At 42.0% G+C, this 23,421-nt stretch overlaps 1 protein-coding gene across 1 annotated transcript in view; it reads right to left on the bottom strand.

Moving 5' to 3' along the window:
- The window catches only part of LOC122558126, a 112,209-nt gene that overhangs the window by 82,074 nt on the left and 6,714 nt on the right, over positions 1–23,421 (bottom strand). Inside the window, exons 4-8 of the mRNA XM_043706444.1 lie at positions 23,033–23,059; positions 21,153–21,179; positions 20,148–20,174; positions 17,948–17,974; positions 8,481–8,507 (exon numbers count right to left, since the gene is read on the bottom strand). Of these exons, the coding sequence (XP_043562379.1) occupies positions 8,481–8,507; positions 17,948–17,974; positions 20,148–20,174; positions 21,153–21,179; positions 23,033–23,059 (135 nt within the window). The remainder of the gene's footprint in view (positions 1–8,480; positions 8,508–17,947; positions 17,975–20,147; positions 20,175–21,152; positions 21,180–23,032; positions 23,060–23,421) is intronic.

Raw genomic sequence — 23,421 nt, 5'->3', positions numbered from 1 at the left:
TGAATTTTTTTTAATGGAGAGGCAAGTACTTTGCACTCTCTGACCACTACATGCCAACTATACTTTGACAATCCAGACCTCAAGCGAAAATTTAAAGTGTACACTTTTCCCCAAAGATGAGTTCACACTGAGCCACAGCTGACACTGACATTTCAACTAATCAAAACTATCGGGATAAGTGTGAATGCAAGGGAATCAAACATATCCATTTACGATCATGCATTTTGTCATCTGGTGGATAGTTGTCACTGGGTTTCACTGGAAAAGATCAATGAAACTGGAATCAATATTGAACTGAAGAGATGCTATCTGACATATACATATGTTTAAAAACAGAAATAAAACACTAAAAAAAACTAATTAGATCGAAGTCTATAATACATACAGGCAGTGACTTGTCCCTAATTGGACAATTAAACTACGAATCTGACGGTGAAGAACACTTTTGATGACTGAATGAGCTAATGTAGGCCGTTTGTGAAACACAGTCGTCACTGTAATGGTGCTAAGTTGGCCTCATTCTGGACCAGGAAGGTTTTCGATCAAAGTAATGAATCAAAGATATCAAAGTACACACCATTCCTTAGTGGGAATATATTTTGAATCAGTGGTCATTGTTATTGAATGTGAATTCATGCAGTGTCACCAATGATCACTTGCCAGAAGTTTGGCACAAACAGATGTAAGCCAGAGAAATAGAGTATGTCCTTAGTGGAGTGTGAATGAAATTCATAGTGAAACTTTGATAAACCATGACAAACAATGAATATAATTTCATGCATCCAGGGATTGGAGATGATCCTTATATCAGCAAGTGAGAGGATGCCAACAGTGCCAATTTGCACTGTCCTTCTGACATCTTGGTGTGGGGAGCATTAATCATTGTGTAAACATGACACTGCACACTGGGTCAGGAATCTGGAAGAGTACTAATCCTTTGATTCTGCCTCTCTCCAAGTGCAGAGATAATAGCATGAATTAAGAAGAATCTACACTTATCAGGCACTGTTCTGTACCTATGCAATTCAGCATGCTACAAGTGCAACACAACATGATGCTGCACAGCCGCACTATGACAAAGGGATATATTACTTAGCAATGACTGTCCACTTGTCTCCAACAATGTTACTGAGATGGGTTGAGGTACATGCATCAGTTGACAAGAGTACAGTAGCTTTTTACTCCCGTTCTCATTTTTCCACCACATCATGCAGTCCAAATCTAGCTGATTTGACTAGCCGGATTTGGCCAGTAATTCTGGTATTGTACAAAGTTAAAAATCACACAACGGGGGATCGAAGATTGCGGCAATCTAGGAAGATCACTTTGCAGAGTTCCGCACCGCATCACGTAGACTTAGAATTCCTACAGTGTAGAAACAGGCCCTTCAGCCCAACAATTCCACATTGACCCTCCGAAGTTTTTGCCACCCAGACCCATTTCCCTACTCTATTACTCTACATTTACCCCTGACTAATGCACCTAATTCACACTTCCCTGGACATAATAGACAATTTAGCATGGCCAATTCCCCTAACCTGCACATCTTTAGATTGTGGGAGGAAACCGGATCACCCGGAGAAAACCCACGAAAACACAAGGAGAATGTGCAAACAGACTGTCGCCCGAGGCTGGAATCAAACCTGGGTCCCTAGCGCTGTGAGGCAGCAGTGCTAACCACTGAGCCGCCGTGCTACCCAAGGTGGGACAAAGGCAGGACAAAGCCCTAACCCACACTAACCAGGTCATTGTGGCATTATAGGACTCTGAAAAAATCACAGAGTCCTAGAAAGTTGTAAGAATTCACTTACCTGCATTCTTGCCATCCAGGGATACCTAACAAGGTAGCAGTCTTGCCCACAGCCTGGGCTGTGGCCCAACCTACAGGAGCTTTGGAATCAATTTCTTACCAGGCCCAGGTATCGGAGTTGACGAAGTGGGCGGCACGGTGGCACAGTGGCTAGCACTGCTGCCTCACAGCGCCAGAGACCCCGGTTCAATTCCCGCCTCAGGTGACTCTCTATGTGGAGTTTGCATATTCTCCCCGTGTCTGCGTGGGTTTCCTCCCACAGTCCAAAAATGTGCAGGTTAGGTGAATTGGCCATGCTAAAGTGCCCGTAGTGTTAGGTGAAGGGGTAAATGTAGGGGAATGGGTCTGGGTGGGTTGTGCTTCAACGGGTCGGTGTGGACTTGTTGGGCCGAAGGGCCTGTTTCCACACTGTAAGTAATCTAAAAAAAAATCTAAAATGATAAGTAAGCAAATTGAAAAGAAACTGGACCTGATCTCTATTATGCTGCATAAGCATGAGCTGCAGCTGGGAAACCTCGGGAAAAGATTGGGCAAGGTTGAATGTAGGATCACAGTGGTAGAAGCCGAGACTGAGTCCTCTAAGGATAGGATCCAGGCCCTGGAATGCAGGTCCATAATTCGTTTGACCAGGTCAATGATCTTGAGAAAAGGGGCAGGAGGAAAAATATTCAGTTCGTTGGTCTGCCGGAGAGGAAGGAAGGTGAGTGATCAGTGGAATTTATTGAGGATTATCTGTCAACATTCCTTAACTTGAAAGCTAAAATGGGAAGTCTGCAGATTGAGAGGGCTTACCGGGTCACGGCAGGGAGGCAGGGTCTGGACTAATGTCCTCGCCCTATCATGATGTGGTTCCATAATTATAAAGACAAGCAGAGAATTGTGGAAGCTTTCAGATTCCAGGGAAGGATCCGAACACCTTAGTTTATGAGGGCTCTAGGATCATGTTTCTCCAGGACCTCTCAGTGGCGGTGATCCAGAAAAGGAAATCTTATGATGGCATTAAGAAAATACTGAAGGAGCTCAGGATCCATTACTCTCTAAGGTACCTGGCAGTGCTTTGGATTATCTTACTATTTACTTTTAACTTGTTTGTTCACATTGTTATTCTTTTTTGTGTTTCCCTTTTGTTGCTTGTGTTTGTGGTGTGACTCTAGCTAGGAGGAAAGAAAATGGTTGGGATGGCTAGACGCTGATTTATGGGCAATATAAGACCAGTTCAGGTATTTAAATGCCTCAGTTGCTGTGTTGACAGCAGGGTGGGAAGTTGGGTTTTGGGGTGTGTAGGTAGGTGTCCCCTTTGGGCAGGGGGTGAACTCCCCTATCCAGTGCCATTGGCGTTTTATATGTTGTTTTATTTTTTGGTTTTTGATAGTTGTGTAGGTTTGTTAACTGTAGTGGATTTAGTTTGTGTAGTTTTTATGTTCTGTGAATTTTCTTTCATTAAGGCTCAGCGATTTGTAATTCGAATTCTTCCCCTCTGAAGTCTAAACACTACTGTAGAAGGTTATGGCTAATGACTCTTTTAAATGGCGTACCTGGAATATCAAGGGGAGTCACTCCCAATTAAGAGGAAAAAGGTACTCTCGAGTCTTAGAAAGGAAAAGGTGGATATTGCCTTATTGCAGGAGACGCACTTGGAGGATACAGAATATTTGAAATTGCAGCAAAATGGCTTTGATCAAGTTTACTTTTCATCTTTTAAAACTAGGAGTAGGGGAGCAGCCATATTGGTTAGGAGGAATTTAACTGTGTTAAAGACACACATGGGAGGTTCGCAATCCTTAGAGCCCTGATATTTGTGGAAGAATATGGTACTTTAAATATGTACTGTCCCCTGGTCTACCCCCTCAAATTTCTGGTAGATGCATTCTCTAAATTGATTAGTCTTAGCATAACATCATCGGGGGATATTTTAATGATCTTATGGATCCCGCGGTAGACAGATTGCCCAACGGCCCCCAATACCTCCTTTACAAACCAAGTAGTTAGTGGATTTGTGTGTGGAGTTAGAGTTGGTGGACGTCTGGATGCGTTCCACCCTACACACGGGGATTTCACTTTTTTCTTCCAATCCACATAAGTCTCACGATAGGATTGATTTTTCTTTAACCCCTGTGGCAAACGTGGACTTTGTGGCGAATTGTACAATTGGTAATATTGCCATTTCCAATCATGCTCCAATGTACTTGTTGGTTAAGATTAAAAACGCTGTAGCAAGTCCGAGACACTGGTGAATGGATCCCTATGTCCTCAAGGACAGTATGTTTGTAGAGTATTTCTCTAATGAATTCAGGGCATTTCTAGACATTATTCCAAGTTTGGCTGGTAGCCTGTCCGTTCTTTGGGAAACTGCCAAAGCCTATGCTGGGGGTTAGTTATTTCCTACTCTGCCAGTAGGAAGCGGCAGAAGGGTGAGCAACAACATTTGCTCGAAGCACGGTTGAAGGCAGCCGAGAAGGCTTACTCTGACAGGCTCTTGTTGACTAAGCTACAGAGGATCACAGCACTTTGGTCTGCATTGAACTCCATGCTCATGCAGACAGCAAAGAAGGAGCTTCGTTTTGCAAAACAAAGGCTGTTTGAGCATGGTGACAAACCGGGCAAATACTTAGCGTATCTTGCCAGGAAAAAGAGTGCCTCCCAGTCCATTATGCCGATCAGGGAAGGTGCTGGAAACCTAACCTGTGATTCTAAAAAGAACAATGCGGCATTTCAGAAATTTTATTTTGAATTGTACCGGTCTAATGTTGTGAGGATGGGCGGGCTCGGATGGAGTCTTTTTCAAGAATCTGGAGCTTCCGAGTGTAATCCCCAAACAAGACTCTTTTCTCAATGTCCCCTTATCACAGCAAGAGGTGCAGGAGGCTGTGAAGTATCTTCAGAGTGGAAAGGCGCTTTGTCCTGACAGACCTCCCAGTGAAATTTATTAAAGATTTATAAACATACTGTCAGGACCGATGCTCAACTTGTTTAATGACTCATACAGTCATGAACGCTTCCCACCACCTCTAAGAGAGGCCAATATCTATTTTATTCTTAAAAAACGGAAAGCCCAGGAGACTTTGCTTCTTGTAGGCCCATTTCACTTTTAATGTTGATTTTAAAATGCTTTCCAAGACTCTTGCATTAAAGCTGAAAACTGTGTTACCTTCTATTATTAAAGAGGACCAGATGGGCTTTATATGTTAGGAGGTTGCTTAATGTAATTAAAGTGTTTCAACAACTGTCTGTAGAGGGATTGGTGATCTCACTAGATGCAGAGAAGGCATTTGACCAGGCTGAGTCGCTGTATCTTTTTTATACTCTAGAGCAGTTTGGCTTGGGCGAAACCTTTATAAGATGGGTGAAGATTCTCTATTGTGACCCTCTCGCCAGGGTTGTCACCAATGGTGTGCGATCAAGCAATTTTAATAACCTCAGGGCAGCTGATCGAGCTGCTGGCAGATGGCTATTCGTAGATATCCTAATATATTGGCTCCAGAAGTGCGGTCAAAACCACATAAGATTTCGTTGTATGTGGACAATGTCCTCATCTTTTTGTCAAACCCAGCAATTTTAGTGCCTTGTCTGATACAATGTATCAATTCGTTTGGCACCTTTTTGGGTTACAAGATCAATTTTGCAAAATCAGAGGCCATGCCTATACGTGGTCTTACAAAAATACAAGGTTTTGAAGGCAAATCTCTATTCCCTTGTAAGTGGTCATGGGGGTTTTTCTTTATTTGGTTATTTTAATTATTTGAGTGTTTGATCGGCTGTTTAAAGCTAATTTTGTTCATTTATTTGACAAAATCAAACAAGCCCTTCAACGATGTGAGGTGCTTCCAGTTTCTTGGTTAGGTTAGATAGCCCTCACTAAAATGAACATTCTCTCCCGTCTATTGTACCCTATGCGAATTCTCCCCTTGATTTTCATTAGGCAAGTGTTCAGGAGACTGAACGGCTGGTTCAGCTCTTTTGTCTGGCATTATAAGCAGTCCTATATTAAGTTAGCTAAATTGCAACTGCCTCACAGACTGGGGGGAGTGGATCTCCTGGACATTAAAAACTATCAACTCATCTTGCTTTTATCTTATATGAGTGACTGGGCTTGTGGGGATCCTCTTTCAATATGGTTAGATATTGAAACTTCTCATGCAAGGTGCCCCCTTACTGGCTTGCTATTCCTGGACAAAATGAGGACAGTTTAAGGAATATTGCCACAATCCAATAGCTATTAATACTGTTAAAGCATGGAGGGCAATGCAGCAGAGTAAAGGCAATATTACCAAAACATTTTTTTTACACCTGTAGTAGGTATGCTGGGTTTTCAACTGGGGATTGTGGACTCAGGATTTAAACTTTGGGCAGCGAGGGTATATCTTGCATGGGTGATTTATTTGAGGGGGCCACAATGATGTCATTTGACCAATTAGCTCAGAAATATGAGCTATCTAGCACAAATCACTCTTTTTTTTCAAATTAGGGATTTCATTCAAAAAAGGACACTTTTAACTAATTCCTACAGATCTAATAGAGAGAAGAGGGTGTTCAGTGCTAAGAACACACTTCCTGTCAGCACTCCAATTCACCTGTTGGGGGGCGGCCCTTCAGACGAGATCAAATGGCTTTGCAGGGTGTGGGAAAGGCATTTGGGCGTCGAGATCTCCTCAGAGACATGAGAAGATATTTGGGAGAATTCAAATATCTATCTGCAACAGGACCCATGCTTTACAGTTGAAGATTCTCCACAGGGTCCACTTGACTCCAGATTGTTTATCAAAATTTAAACCAGGAGCATCTTCAATGTGTTCCAAGTGCAAAGCAAGTATGGGAACTCTTACTCATTGCCTCTGGTTCTGCTGCAGGCTCCAAACATACAGGAGCGCTGTGATAGGTGCAGGCGAGAGGATCTTGGGGACAAGGGTGGAGATGGACCTGATTTCTCCTCTTCTTGCCTGACCACTGTATTCCCTGTAGATGCGCATACGAAAAAAACTTTTCAACATCCTTATTTTTTGCACAAGAAAGAAAGTTCCATTAGATTAGGTGTCTGAAAATCCCCTGAGTTTGTTGGGTTGGTGTAAGATAGTTATGAAGCATATCCCTTTGATTTTCCTTACAAGTATGGTGCATCATAAAACTGAGAATTTTTATAAGACATGGTGGCCTTCTCTGGCCTGCCTGGACATAGATCTGGCTGCAACAGTAATAAGGGCGTTTATATAACCGTAACATTTGGGTTTTATGCATCTAATACAGGCGGGGAGCTGTGAAAGTATGAGTATGTGTAAATTAATGCTCTCGATGACAGAGAGCCAGTGTTTTGTCTCACTGAGACATATTATTATTATGATTATCATTATTTATTAGTTAGTTGTTAGTTCTTAGTTATTATTCATTTATGCATTTAGTTAGGTTTTCTATATATGTATATAGACTTATACATTTGTACATGAGTGCAATTTGGTTTTATTTTTTCTTGTTCTTTGTACTGTTTTAAATTATATTGCTTTGTAATTGTTGTAATATTAAAAAATCTATTTTTCAACGGTGGCACAGCGGCTAGCACTGCTGCCTCACAGCACTAGGGACCAAGGTTCAATCCCAGCCTCGGGCGACTGTGTGTGTGGAATTTGCACATTCTCCCCATGTCTGCGAGGGTTTCCTCCCACAATCCAAAGATGTGCAGGCCAGGTGAATTGGCTATGCTAAATTGCTCATAGTGCATTAGTAAGAGAGAATTGGGTCTAGGTGGATTACTCTTCGGAGGGTCGGTGTGAATTTGTTGGATCAAATGGCCTGTTTCCACACTGTAGGTAATCTAATAAAAATATACTTTAAAAAATCAGACAACACTAGGTTATAGTTGAACAGGTTTGTTTGGAAGCACTGGCTTTCGGAGCACTGCTCCTTCATCAGGTGGTTGTGAAAGCCAGTGCTTCCAAATAAATCTTTTGGACTATAAACTGGTGAAGTGTGATTTTTAACTTTGTTCACTCCAGTCCAACACTGGCTCCTCCACATTTTGATATTCTACGTCATGGACACTGAAGTTTCCGAACCAGTCTGTAAGTTATGCAACTTCCAAGAGTTGTGTGACAAGGGCCACTGGTACATCAGCTAAGATAGTATGGTCTCAATAATGTTAAGATGGTTCTTTGTATATTTTGACCTCATGCTGTCACTCTTTAAGGGATTCACAGACATTGCTCATGACTTCAATGGCCATGACCTCCTGACTTCATGGCAGCATGTTTCCACGTACTGTCGATCATCCTAAAATGGGGACAGGACCTGATATGGTCATACTTTATTGCTGATGGCGAAATCTGGGATGTTGGCTGAATGGTATGTTTCTTTGAGTGTGACTATGTGATGTGCTTGTGCTGTGGGACAACTTTCTCAATATCCCGCCAGTCTCCAGATGGTGCTGAAGTGAACTGTGCACATTTGACAGAGCTGGGATCTGACTGCTGACGCCAATGCTGAATTTCCTGACTTTTATTTAAAACTGGGTTGGTACCTGTGTGTCCTGGGCTGCAATTTAAACACACTTTGCCTCAGACACAAAATTTCTGCCACTTGGACCACACGTGACACCTTAAAATTTTGATTAATTGCAGTCTTACACAAAAGTATCATCATCAGGACATCAACAGCAGTCACACATGAGCATGTACTCTTTTACCTGGTGGATAGTAGACGGTCAGGTTTTCTGGAAAAGAACAATTCAAACTTTAATCATTAAAAGGACAGACGTTGTTTGAAATACAAATGTATAAACAACAAAACAGAAACAACAAGAAAGCTTTTGCCAGAAAACACACTGACACAAACTGCTGAGTTACACTCCTAAGAACGGTCAAACCAATTACAAACAGAAACTGAAGTTTGTGAAACAAGCTCAGTGACTCAAAGCAATGATCTTGTCCTTACGTGAGTCCCACTGGTTGCTATGCTGAAGTTAAACAAATGCAAATCTAACTGCAGAATGATTCCTGTCAACACAACAAACAAAATGGAGCAAAATGCACATTACACATTTAGAAGAATCACATACCAGTTTAATATAAGGGCATGGCCATTGTAATGAAATTTACAACATGAAAACATTGATTGCTGACAGTAATTTCAGCGTAATCTTGCAGTGCTACCAAAGAAACAGCAGAAACTGTAAACTGATCTTGATCCAACTGTGTAATTCATGCAAAATATTTGAAGTAATCCTTCGCAAAGGCCAGTGCATGGAAACTAAATCTGTGACTATATGGTACCAAGGGTGCCCAGTGACACATCCCTTGTGAGTTCAGCTTTGTCAGGAGGTCAGCCCTTTTCAAGAATCTGTGCACATATGTGTGTGTACACATGGCCAGGTACTGAGAGCAGTCTGTTCCATTGAAATTCAGGTAGTCATTAGCTCTTTGAGTGTTAATATAGAATGACTGACATGCATTTATAAGGCACCGTTTGTGTCAAGGCAAAATCCTCCTGTGGTTTCAACTGTTTTTTTAAGTGTTTTGAAGTGTAGTCACATTCGTTAAGTGAGCAAATGCAACAGACAATTTTTTTTCCATGCAAGCTTTCTTGCACAGAAATCAGACAGAATAAAGATCTTACTCAATTTAGTGAAGCATTTTCAAGAGTACTCATGAAGTAAGTACTTACCTTGTGAATCAGTGGCCTCCATTTCAGCAGCGGGAGTTGTGACAGAGCCGGCCGGGGGCAACTGGGAAGGTAAATTTGAAGATAAAATACTTACCTTGTGAATTGGCGAAACGAAAGTTGAACAGGAGCAGAAGCAGACACAGGGAGTGCTGGGTAAGTGAACTAATATATTCGGACAGTGGGTAAACCTGAAACACTATACGTGTAGTGTCTCCCACCTGTCCTCCTCTAACCTAAAAAAAATGTGGGGGGTTGGTAAGGTAAAGATTTTTAAAATCTATTTTAGCAACTTAGAGCAGGGGGGTTATAACGGAGGCCAGGTGCATGCTCCTCACTGATGTGGGAGGTAAGGATCACCACTAGTGTCTCTGCTGACTTCACCTTCGAGAAGTGCACCCAACTCCAGCTCCTCACAGACCATGTTAGGGAGCTGGAGCTGGATGAACTTTGGATCATTTGGGAGGCTGAGGGGGTAATAGAGAGGAGTTATAGGGATGTAGTCCCACCTATGTTACAGGGTAAAGGTAGCTGGGTGACCATCAGGAGAGGGAAAAGGAATAGGCAGACAGTGCAAAGATCCCCTGTGGCTGTTCCCTTCAATAATAAGTACACCGCTTTGGATACTGTTGCGGGGAATGGGGGAAACCTACCATTGAAAGCCACAATGGTCAGGTCTCTGGCACTGAGCCTGGCTCTGTGATTCAGAAGGGAAGGGGCAGAATAGGAGAGTGATAGCAATAGGAGATTCACTGTTTAGAAGTACAGACAGGAGATTCTGTGGCCGGAAACGAGATTCCCAGATGGTATGTTGCCTCCCGGGTGCCAGGATCAGGAATGTCTCAGATCAAGTCTATAAGGGGAGGGTGAGCAGCCAGAAGTTGTGTTACACATCAGTACCAATGACATAGCTCAGAAAAGGGATGAGGACCTGAAAAGTGAATATAGGGAGTTAGGTTGGAAGCTAGAAGGCAGAGTAGTAATCTCAGGATTACTAATGGTGCCATGGGCTAGTGAGGCTTGGAACAGAGAGCGAGTGCAGCTGAATACATGATGTAGGAGTGAGGGCTTCAGATATGTGGATCATTGGGATACCTTCTGGGGAAGGTGGGACATATACAAGGAGGATGGGTTGCACCTGAACAAGAGGGGCACCAATAGGGGGCAGGGGGTTTGCCAGAGCACTTCAGGAGGGTTTAAACTAGCTACAGATCAGAGGATGGGGTAGTTGGTGAAAAGGCAGTTACAGCATGCAGAGAGTACGTGAGGAAGGATAGACAGTTGATAGGGCAAAGTTACATTCAGTGTGATAGGTTGAAGTATGTCTATTTTAATGGAAGAAATGTCAGGAATAAGAATGATGAACTTAGAGCATGGATCAGTATGTGGAGCTATGATGTTGTGGTATTATGGAGACTTGGATATCACAGGGGCAGGAATGGTTGTTGGATGTTCTGGGGGTCGAAGCTTCAAAAGGAATAGGGTGGGAGGTAAAAGAGGTGGGGGAATGGTATTGCTAATCAGGGATAGTATCACAGTTGCAGAAACGGAGGGTTTGCCTACAGAGTCAGTATGGGTGTAAGTCAGATACAGGAAAGGAGCCATTACTTTATTGGGAATTTTCTATAGTGCCCCCAGTAGCAACAGAGACACAGAGGAGCAGATTGGTTGGCAGATGTTGGAAAAGTGCAGAAGTAACAGGGTTGTTGTCATGAGTGACTTCGACTTCCCTAATATAGATTGGAAACTCCTTAGTTGCAAATAGTTTGGATGGAGCAGATTTTGTCAGGTGTATCCAGGAAGGAATCCTGACTCAATATGTAGATAGGCCGACTCGAATGGAGGCCACATTGGGTTTGCTGCTGGCACTTTGGTGATAGTGATCATAACTCCCTGATCTTTACTATAGTCATGGAGAGGGATTGGAGCAGATACTATGGAAAAGTCTTTAATTGGGGAGAGGGGATGACAATTCTATTAAGCAGGAACTGTGGAGCAAAAACTGGGAACATATATTCTCAGGGAAATGCATGACAGAAATGTGGAGATTGTTTAAGAAGCACTTGGTGCAAATGCTGGATAGTTTTGTCCCGCTAAAGCAAGGAAGGGATGGTCGGGTGAAGGAACTTTGGATGTCAAAAGATTTGAAACATCCAGAAGAATGGACTTAGGAGAGCTAGAAGGGTGATTCTAATCTAAAAAACAGACTTACATAATCTTACATGAATTCAAGCAGTTTTTCAGCAAAATAAAATGTAATTCAGCAAGTATAAATTCACCCCCCCCCCCCACCCCCCCCCCCCAGGGAAAAGACCTTGTCTACTTACCCTATCCATGCTCCTCATGATTTTATAAACATCTATAAGGTCACCCCTCAGCCTTCGATGCTCCAGGGAAAACAGCCCTAGTCTATTCAACCTCTCCCCATAGTTCAAATTCTCCAACCCTGGCAACATCCTTGTAAATCTTTTTTGAACCCTTTCAAGCTTCACACCATCCTTCCGATAGGAAGGAAACCAGAATTGCACGCAATATTCCAAAAGTGGCCTAACAAATGTCCTGTACAGCTGCAACATGACCTCCCAACTCCTGTACTCAATACTCTGACCAATAAAGGAAAGCACATCAAATGTCTTCTTCACTATCCTATTTGCCTGCGACTCTACTTTCAAGGAGCTAAGAACCTGCACTCCACGGTCTCTTTGTTCAGCAACACTCCCGAGGACGTTACCATTAAGTGTATAAGTCCTGCTAAGATTCGCTTTCCCAAAATGCACCACCTCACATTTATCTAAATTAAACTCCATCTGCCCATTGGCTTATCTGATCAAGATCCCGTTGTAATCTGAGGTAATCTTCTTCGCTGTCAACTACACCTCCAAATTTGATGTCATCTGCAAACTTACTAACTGTACCTCTTAAGCTCACATCCAAATCATTTATATAAATGACGAAAATTAGTGGCACCAGGAATGATCCTTGTCGCACTCCCCTGGTCACAGGCCTCCAGTCTGAAAAACAACCCTCCACCACCACCCTCTATCTTCTGCCTTTGAGACAGTTCTGTATCCAAATGGCTAGTTCTCCCTGTTTTTTGTGAGATCTAACCTTGCTAACCTGTCTCCAATGGGGTACTTTGTCGAACGCCTGACTGAAGTCCACATAGATCACATCTACCACTTTGCCCTCATCAATCCTCTTTGTTACTTCTTCAAAAAACTCAATCAAGTTTGTGAGACGTGATTTCCCACGCACAAAGCTATGTTGACTATCCCTAATCAGTCCTTGCCTTTCCAAACACATGTACATCCTGTCCCTCAGGATTCCCTCCAACAACTTGCCCATCACCGACATCAGGCTCACTGGTCTATAGTTCCCTTGCTTGTCCTTACTATCTTTCTTAAATAGTGGCACCATGTTAGCCAATCTCCAGTCTTCTATCACTTCACCTGTGACAATAGATGATACAAATATCTCAGCAAGAGGCCCAGCAATCACTTCCTTAGACTCCCAGAGAGTTCTAAGATACACCTGATCAGGCCCTTGGGATTTATCGACTTTTATATGTTTCAAGACATCCAGCAATTCCTTCTCTGTAATATGGACATTTTTCAAGATGTCACCATCTATTTCCCTACATTCTATATCTTCCAAGTCCTTTTCCTCAGTAAATACTATTGCAAAATACTCATTTAGTCTCTCCCCCATTTCCTGCGGCTCCACACAAAGGCCGCCTTGCTGATCTTTGAGGGGCCCTATTCTCTCCTGAGTTTCCCTTTTGTCCAGAGAAAACAGCTTAGTCTATTCAACCTCTCCCCATAGCTCAAATTCTCCAACCCTGGCAACATCCTTGTAAATCTTTTCTGAACCCTTTCAAGCTTCACACCATCCTTCCGATAGGAAGGAAACCAGAATTGCACGCAATATTCCAAAAGTGGCCCAAAAAATGTCCTGTACAGCTGCAACATGACCTCCCAACTCCTGTACTCAATACTCTGACCAATAAAAGAAAGCACATCAAAAACCTTCTTCACTATCCTATTTCCCTGTGACTCTACTTTCAAGGAGCTAAGAACCTGCACTCCAAGGTCTCTTTGTTCAGCAACACTCCCGAGGACTTTACCATTAAGTGTATAAGTCCTGCTAAGATTCACTTTCCCAAAATGCACCACCTCACATTTATCTAAAATCCCTTTGGATTCTCTAAACTTAACTCTATTTGCCAAAGCTATCTCATGTTCCCTTTTTGCCCTCCTGATTTCCCTCTTAAGTATACTCCTCATGCCTTTATACTCTTCTATGGATTCACTCGATCTATCCTGTCTATACCTCACATACGCTTCCTTCTTTTTCTTAACCAAACCCTCAATTTTCTTTGTCATCCAGCATTCCCTATACCTACCAGCCTTTCCTTTCATCCTAACAGGAATATACAGTCTCTGCGCTCTTGTTATCTCACTTCTGAAGGCTTCTCATTTTCCAGCCATCCCTTTACCTGCGAACATCTGCCCCCAATCTTTTGAAAGTTCTTGCCTAATATCGTCAAAATTGGCCTTCCTCCAACTTAGAACTTCAACTTTTAGATCTGGTCTATCTTTTTCCATCACTATTTTAAATCTAATAGAATTACAGTCACAGGTCCCAAAGTGCTCCCTCACTGACACTTCAGTCACCTGCACTGCCTTATTTCCTAAGAGTAGGTCAAGTTTTGCACCCTCTCTAGTTGATACATCCACATACTGAATCAGAATTTTTTCTTGTACATGCTAAACAAATCTCCATCTAAACCCTTAACACTATAGCAGTCCCAGTCGATGTTTGGAAAGTTAAAAACCCCTACCATAACCACCTAATTATTCTTACAGCTAACTGAGATCTCCTTACAAATTCTTTTCTCAATTTTCCTCTGACTGTTAGGGGGTCGATAATACAATCCCAATAATGTGATCATCCCTGTCTTATTTCTCAGTTGCACCCAAATAACTTCCCTGGATGTATTTCCAGGAATATCCTCCATCAGTTTAACTGTAATGCTCTCCCTTATCAAAAACGCCACTCCCCCTCCTCTTTTGCCTCCCTTTCTGTCCTTGCTGTAGCATGTTGTATCCTGGAACATTAAGCTGCCAGTACTGTTTATCCCTGAGGTTTCTTTCTGTAATTGCTGTGATATCCTACGTTCCTAACTATGCCCTGAGTTCATCTGCCTTCCCTGTTAGGCCTCTTGCATTGAAATAAATGCAGTTTAATTTATCAATCCTGCCTTGTTATCTGCTTTGTCCCTGCCTGCCCTGACTGTTCAACTCACTTCTTTTCTCAACTGTACCAGTCTCAGGTTGACCTCTTTAACCCCGCTGCCCTGTGGCCCAACATTTCAACTGCCCCTCCAACTCTGCCGAGGACATGCAGGTCCTGGGTCTTCTCCACCGCCACTCCCTCACCACCCGACACCTGGAGGAAGAATGCCTCATCTTCTGCCTCGGAACACTTCAACCCCATGGCATCAATGTGGATTTCACCAGTTTCCTCATTTCCCCTTCCCCCACCTTACCCCAGCTCCAAACTTCCAGCTCAGCACCGCCCTCATAACCTGTCCTACCTGCCCATCTTCCTTTTCACCTATCCATTCCACCCTCCTCTCTGACGTATCACCCTGTGCTTTTCTAGCACCACTCTAATCTAGACTCTGGTTTCCAGCATCTGCAGTCCCTGTTTTTACCTAGACTCACAGCTATGCCCCAAGGCCACACTTAAAAACTATTCACTTATCTGTCTCTGTGCTGTGGCTGGTCCCAAACAGGTTCCTCCACAATCAGTTGTGAATTTTACTGTTTGATAATTTTCCAGTGATACATGAATTAAACAGCAAAGGCAACTGCGTAGGTTCACTGCTGTGTCAGGGAGCTGTGTGGGTTTCTTTCTCTCTCTCTCTTCTGCACCGACCTCACCCTGTGCTGCCTTTGTCTGTTCCTCTCCCTTTTAAAAGTGCTGTTGTTTTGACGTTTTTTTTTCTCCAAAGTTTCAAACAATGCAACAGCATATAAAAGATTAATTGCTGCTCCTGGAATTCAAGGACATCATCTCCAACACCTAAAATACCTCGAAAAATGAGCAGCCTGTTACAGTCAGAAATTTTTCCCATCCTCCATTTTGAATTATGCAGAATAAGTTCATTTGGTGTGTTGGCTTTCATTAACATGGGGTTTCAGTTTATGAGCCGCGAGGTTATGTTGACCATACTTGGAATATTGCGTTCAGCTCTGGTTGCCTCATTATAGGAAGGATGTAGAAGCTTTAGAGAGCGGGGGAGATTTACCAGGATGCTGCCTGGACTGCACAGCGGGTCTTATGAAGAAAGGTTGAGTCTATAATACATAGACGTAGACAAATACATTGACTTAGATCCCATTTACCGTCCATTGAGAAAAAGAACAGGAAATGACATCACCATAGGAAATTATGTCATCATAGGAAATGACATCAACAACCCAAGGAAACACAAACCTATAAATACAAAGTTGGCCACACCGCCAGCACGTCGTTCGGGGCTCACTGAAAATGTTACCTAGTATGATGGCGAAACATCTGAAAATGAACTTTCCAGCTCAGCAAGCAAACCTACATCCACATACAGGTGGACTTGGCATATTCTCCCCATGTTTGCGTGGGATTTCTCCAGGTGTTCCTGTTTCGTCCCACAATTGAAAGATGTGCAGGTGAGGTGAATTGGCCATGCTAAATTGCCTATAGCGTTAGGGATGTTTCGGACAGGTGCATTAGTCAGGGGTAAATGTACAGCAATAGGATAGGCAAAGTCTGGGTGGGTAACTCTTCAGAGGTGGGTATGGGAGTATTGGGCCTAATGGCCTGATTCCACACGGTTGGGATTCCATAAAACAGACAGTGGATGCCTGGTCCCAGATTGGTCACTTAAGCTACGAATCTGAAGGAGAAGAACAGTTTTGAGTGACTGAATGAAATAAACCAGGTTGTCTGTGAAACACAGTAACCACTGTGAAGTTGCAAAGTGAGCCTCATTCTGGACTAGGAAGATTTTCAATCAAAGTAACGAACCGAAGTTAATAAAGCACACATCATTACTTTACGAGAGTATATTTTGAATCAGGGGTCAATGTTATTGAATGTGAATGCATGCTGAGTCACCACTGATCTCTTGTCAGTGGTTTGGCATAAAACACACAGAAGCCAGAGAAATAGGGTAAAGTATCAATGGGTCCTTACCTGACTGTGAATGAAATTCACGAGGAAATTTAGAAAAAACATGATAAATAATTAATATAATTTACACTCGAGCATCAGAGGATTGGAGGTGATCCTTGTATCAGCAGGTCACAGGATGCCAACAGTACCAATATGCACTGTCCGACTGATATTTTGCTATGGGGAGCATTAACTATTATGTAAATATTGCTTCAATTATTCAGAATATGATGCTGCATACTGGGTCAGATATTTGGAAGAGTCCTATGCTTTGATATCCATGCATTCTGCCTCTCTTCAAGTATACAGAAGATAGCACGAATTAAGAAGAATCAACATTAAGCAGGCACCTTTCACACTATCTATTCTGAAGCTATGTAACTCAGTTTGCTGCAAGTGCAAAACAAATGATGTTCCATATCCGCACTAAGACAAAAATATATATTTCTTAGCAATGACTGTACACTTGACTCTCTCAACTTTACTAAGATTGACTGAGGTAACTGTATCAGCAGGCAAGTTGACAAAAAGCACAAGTAGATTTTTACACCTTTGTTCATTTTCTCACCACATCATGAACTTCCAGTCTAGCAGCTGTGAATTGTGGGCTTCGGTCAGTGATTCTGATATTCTACGTCATGGACACTGAAGTTCCCTAAACAGTCTGCAAGTTGTGTAACTTCCTAGTGTTGTTTAACAAGGGGCACTGGCACATCAGATGAGATATTATGCTCTCAATAACTTATAACACAGTTTTTTTTTATAATTTGACTTCATGCTGTCATTCTTTCAGGGATTCACAGTCATTGCTCACAACTTCAATGGCCATGACTTCCCGACCTCATAGCAGCATGTTTCCACGTACTGCGATTGGGACAGCACCTGATATGGTCATACCTTACCGCTGATAGTGAGGTCTGGGAAGTTGGCTGAATGGTATGATTCTTTGGGTGTGATTACCTGACGTGCTTGTGCTGTGGGACAACTTTCTCAATATCCCGCCATCTCCAGATGGTACTGAAGTGAACTGTACACATTTGACAGAGCTGGGTCTGACTTTGCTGACGTCAGTTCTGAATTTCCTGACTTTTATTTAAAACTGGATTAGTACATGTTGTCCTGGGCTGCAATTTCAACACACTTTGCTTCTGACACAAAATATCTGCCAGTTGGACCACAGGGGAGACCTTAAAATTTAGATTCATTGCAGTCTTACACACAAGTACCATCATCAGGATATCAACAGCAGTCAGAAATGAACATGTACTCTTTTACCTGGTGGATAGTAGTCACTGGGTTTCTCTGGAAAAGATGAATGGAACTAGAATCAATATTGAACTGAAGGGATGCTATCTGACATGTACATATGTTTAAAGAAAATAAAGAAACAATTAAAAAAGGTATTTAGTCAAACTCTATAATATACACAGCCAATACGTAGTCCTTGACTGGACAATTAAGCTACAAATCTGAAGGTGAGCAACAGTTCTGAGTGACTGAATGAATTAATCTAGGCAGCTTCTGAAACACTGGTCACGGAGATGATGCAAAGTGGGCCTCATTGTGGACCAGGAAGATTTTCGATCAAAGTAATGAAGCAAGGACATTAACGCACACACCATTCCTTTAGTGGAATGTGTTTTGAACCACCGGTCAATGTTATTGAGTGTAAATACATGCGAAATCACCACTGATCTGTTGCCAGATGTTTGGCACAAACACACAGAAGCCAGAGAAATATGGTGAAGTATCAATGGGTCCTAACCTGAGTGTGAATAAAATTGACAGGGAAATTTTGAAAAACATGACAAATAATAAATATAATTTACATTCAAGCATCAGAGGTTTGGAGATGATCCTTGTAACAGCAGGTCACAGGATGCCAACAATTTACACTGTCTATCTGACATTTTGCTATGGAGAGCATTAATTATGATGTAAATATTGCTTCAATTATTCAGAGCATGACACTGCATACTGGGTCAGGTATTTGGAAGAGTCCTAATGCTTTGATATCCATACATTCTGCCTCTCTCCACAGAAGATAGCATGAATTAAGGAAAATCTACATTTATCAGGTACCTTTCACGCAATCTGTTCTAAACCTATGTAATTCAGTTTGTTGCAAGTGCAACACAACATGACGTTGCATATCTGCACTGTGACAAAAAGATATAGTTCTTAGCAATAACTGTATACTTGACTCTTTCAATATTACTGTGTTTGAGTGAAGCATGTGTATCAGCAGGGAAGTTGACCAAGGGTAGGAGATGTTGAAGGAGTTGAGGTATATAGCGAGAGGTTGAATAGGCTGGCGTTATTTTTCCTGCAGCGGTTGGAGGCTGAAGTGTGACCTTACAGAGGTTTATAAAATCATGAGGGGCAGAGATTGATTAAGTAGACAAAGTCTCTTTCCTGCGGTGGGGGAGTCGAAAACACGAGGGCATAGGTTAAGGGTGAGAGGGGAAGGATATAAAAGAGACATAAGGGCAGCTTGTTCATACAGAGGGTGGTACATGTATGGAATGAGCTGCCACAGGGTGGAACAATTAAGACATATAAAAGGCATCTGGATGGGTATATGAATAGGAAAAATTTGGAAGGATATGAGCCAGGTGATGACAGGTGGGACAAGATTGGGTTGGGATATCAGGACGTCATGGACGAGTTGGACCGAAGAGTTTGTTTCCATGCTGCACATCTCGATGAATCTCTGATACTAAGTAGCTTTTTACTCCCTTGCTCATTTTCTCACCACATCATGAACACCCAGTCTAGCAGATGTGACTTGTGGGCTTTGATCTGTAGTTCTGATATTCTACATCATGGACATTGAAGTTCCCTAACCAGTCCTCAAGTTGTGCAACTGCCAAGTGTTATTCAACAAGAGGTACGGGTACATCAGCGGAGATATTATGGACTCAATAACTTACAAGATGGTACTTTTTATAATTTGACCTCATACTGTCACGCTTTAAGGGATTCACAGTCATTGCTCATGACTTCAATGGCCATGACCTCCTGATCTCATAGCAGCATGTTTCCAAGAGCTGTGGATCATCCTGCGATTGGGACAGGACCTGATGTCGTCATAATTTACTACTGATGGTGAAATCTGGGAAGTTGGCTGAATGGTACGTTTCTTTGAGTGTGACTATGTGATGTGCTTGTGCTGTGGGACAACTTTTTCAATATCCTGCCAGTCTCCAGATGGTGCTGAAGTGAACAGCACACATTTGACAGAGCTGGGTCTGACTTTGCTGACGCCAATGCTGAATTTCCAGACTTTTATTTAAAGCTGTATTGGTACCTGTGTGTCCTGAATTGGAATTTGAACACACTTTGCCTCAGACCCAAAATTTCTGTCAGTTGGACAACTAGCGACACCTTAAAATTTAGATTCATTGCAATCTTACACACAAGGATTATCATCAGGATATCAACAGGATTCACACATATGCATGGACTCTTTTACCTGGTGGATAGTAGTCGATCGGTTTTTCTGGAAAAAAAACAATTAGAAGTTGAATGATTTACAGGATATAGATTGTTTGAAATATAAATGAATAAACAAAAACAGAAACAACAAAACAACGTTTGCCACAAAATGCACTGATACAAACTGCTGAGGCTCTCTCCTAAGAATGGTCAAACCATATACAAACAGAAACTGAAGTGTGTGAGACAAGCTCAGTGACTCAAAGCAATGATCTTGTCCTTATGTGAGTCCCGCTGGTTGTTATGCCGATGCTAAACACTGCAAATCTAACTGCAGAATGATTCCTGCCAATACAATAAACAAAATGCAATAAAGTACACATCTCACATTTGGCAGAATCGCTCATCAGTTCAATTTATGGGCATGGTGACTCTAATGAAATTTACAACATGCAAATACTGACTGCTGACGGTAATGTTGGTGTAAACTGGCAGTGCACCCAAAGAAACAACAGAGATTCCAAACTGATCTTAATCCAGTTGCGAAAGTAAAGCACAACATTTGAAGTACTCCCTCTCAAGGGCCAGTACACTGTGACTGTATGGTAACAAGCCCACGACTACAAGAGAGTGTATTAACACATTCCTCGTGAGCTCTACTTTGTCAGCAGTTCAGACCATTTGAAGAATCTGTGCACATGCCTGCATACACAAGGCCAGATATTGGAGCAGTATGGACCATTTAAAACCAAGCAGTCAGAAGCTCTTCAAATTCTCAAAATGTGTTGTGAACATAGAATGACTGACACGCATTTATAAGGCATCGTTTGTTTCAAGGCAAAATTCTGCAGTGATTTCAAGCTGATTAAGTGTTTTGAAGTGTAGTCGTTAAGCGAGCAATTGGAACAGAAAAGTTTTGCTCTTCAAGTTTCCATGCATAGAACTCTGTCGGAATAAGGATCTTAGACAAGGTAATAATATGCGGGCAAGTGAGAATGCAAAGGAATCAAGCATATACATTTACAATTATGTATTTTGTTACCTGGTGTATAATACCAAGTGGGTTTCTCTGGAAAAGATGAAAGGAACTAGAATTAATATTGAACTGAAGGGATACCACCTGGTATTTACATATGTTTGAAAACATAAAAAAGCCATTTTGTTTAAGCTCAATAATATTTACATCCAGTGACAAATAAGCCACAAATCTGAAGGTGAAAGACAGTTATGAGTGAGTGGAAGAACAAATCTAGGCAACTTCTGAAACACTGGTCACTGCAATGACGCAAAGTGGGCCTCATTCTGGACCAGGAAGATTTTCGACCAAAGTAATGAAGCAAAGATATTAAAGCACACATCATTCCTTTACTGGGATATGTTTTGAATCACCGGTCAATGTTATTGAATGTGAATACATGTGGAGTCACCACTGATCCGTTGCCAGATGTTTGGCACACATGCACAGTTGCCAGAGAAATAGCAAAAAGTATCAATGAGCCCTAACCTGAGTGTGAATGAAATTGACAGAGAAATTTTGAAAAAACATGGCAAATAATTAATATAATTTACACTCAAGAATCAGAGGATTGGAGGTGATCCTTGTATTAGCAAGTCATAGGACGCCAACAGTGCCAATTTACACTAATATACTGACATTTTGCGATGGGGACCATTAATTGTTAGGTAAATTTTGCTTCAATTATTCAGAACATGACACTGCATACTGGGTCAGGAATTTGGAAGAGTCCTAATGCTTTGATATCCATGCACTCTACCTCTCTCCAAGTACACAGAAGATAGCATGAATTAAGGAAAATCTACATTTATCAGGCACCTTTCACACTATCTGTTCTGAACCTATGTAATTCACTTTGTTGCAAGTGCAACACAACATGACGTTGCATATCCGCACTATGAAAAGATGATATATTTCTTAGCAATGACTGCACACTTGACTCTCTTTAACATTACAGAGATTGACTGGGGTACCTGTATCAGCAGGCAAGGTGACAAAGAGCACAAGTAGCTTTTTACTCCCTTGCTCATTTTCCCACCACCTCATGCACGTCCAGTCTAGCAGATGTGACTTGTGGGCATTGGTCAGTGATTCTGATATTCTACGTCATGGACATTACAGTTCCCTAACCAGTCAGTAAGTTGTGCAACTGCCAAGTGTTGTTAAACAAGTGGGAGTGGTACACCAGCTGAGATGTTATGGTCTCAATAACTTATAACACGGTTCTTTTTTATAATCTGAGCTCATGCTGTCACTCTTTAAGGGATTCAGAGTCATTGCTCACAGGTTCAATGGCCATGAACTCCTAACCTGATAGCAGTGTGTTTCCACGTACTGTGGATCATCCTGCGATTGGGACAGCACCTGATGTGGTCATACCCTACTGCTGATGGCGAAATCTGGGATTTTGGCTGAATGGTGTGATTCTTTGAGTATGACTATGTGACATGCTTGTGCTGTGGGACAACTTTCACAATATCCTGCCATTTGACAGAGCTGGGTCTGACTTTGCTGACATCAATGCTGAATTTCCTGACTTTTATTTAAAACTGGGTTGGTACCTGTGTATCCTGGATTGGAATTTGAACACACTTTGCCTCAGACACAAACTTTCTGCCAGTTGGACCACTAAGCGACTACTTAAAATTTAGATTCATTGCAGTCTATCACACAGTCTATCGCCAGAACACTGGAAGTGATCTCGTGACTGTATGGTAACAAGCCCATGACAACAAGAGGGTGCACTAACACATTCCTCGTGAGCTCGACTTTACCAGCAGTTCAGTCCATTTGAAGAATCTGTGCACATGCCTGGACACATAATGCCAGATTTTGGAGCAGTATGAACTGTTAAAATTATCATCAGGACATCAACAGCAGTCACACATGAGCATGTACTCTTTTACCTGGTGAATAGTAGTCGATCGGTTTTTCTGAAAAAAAACCAAAAGTTTAATGATTTACAGGAGTTAGATTGTTAGAAATACAAATGAATAAACAACAAAAACGTAACCAACAAGACAACGTTTGCCACAAAACTCACTGATACAAACTGCTGAAGCACACTCCTAAGAATGATCAAATCATTTACAAACAGAAATTGAAGTTTGTGAAACAAGCTCAGGACTCAAAGCAATGAGCTTGTCCTTACGTGAGTCCCACTGGTTGCTAGGCCGATGCTAAACACTGCAAATCTAACTGCAGAATGATTCCTGCCAATACAGTAAACAAAATGCAATAAAGTACACATCACACATTTGGCAGAATCGCTCACCAGTTCAATTTATGGGCATGG

This window comes from Chiloscyllium plagiosum, chromosome 16 (assembly GCF_004010195.1).
Source record: "Chiloscyllium plagiosum isolate BGI_BamShark_2017 chromosome 16, ASM401019v2, whole genome shotgun sequence".
Lineage (NCBI taxonomy): Eukaryota > Metazoa > Chordata > Chondrichthyes > Orectolobiformes > Hemiscylliidae > Chiloscyllium > Chiloscyllium plagiosum.
The sequence above is the reverse complement of the archived record's forward strand: the minus strand, read 5'-3'. Positions and strand labels throughout refer to the sequence as shown.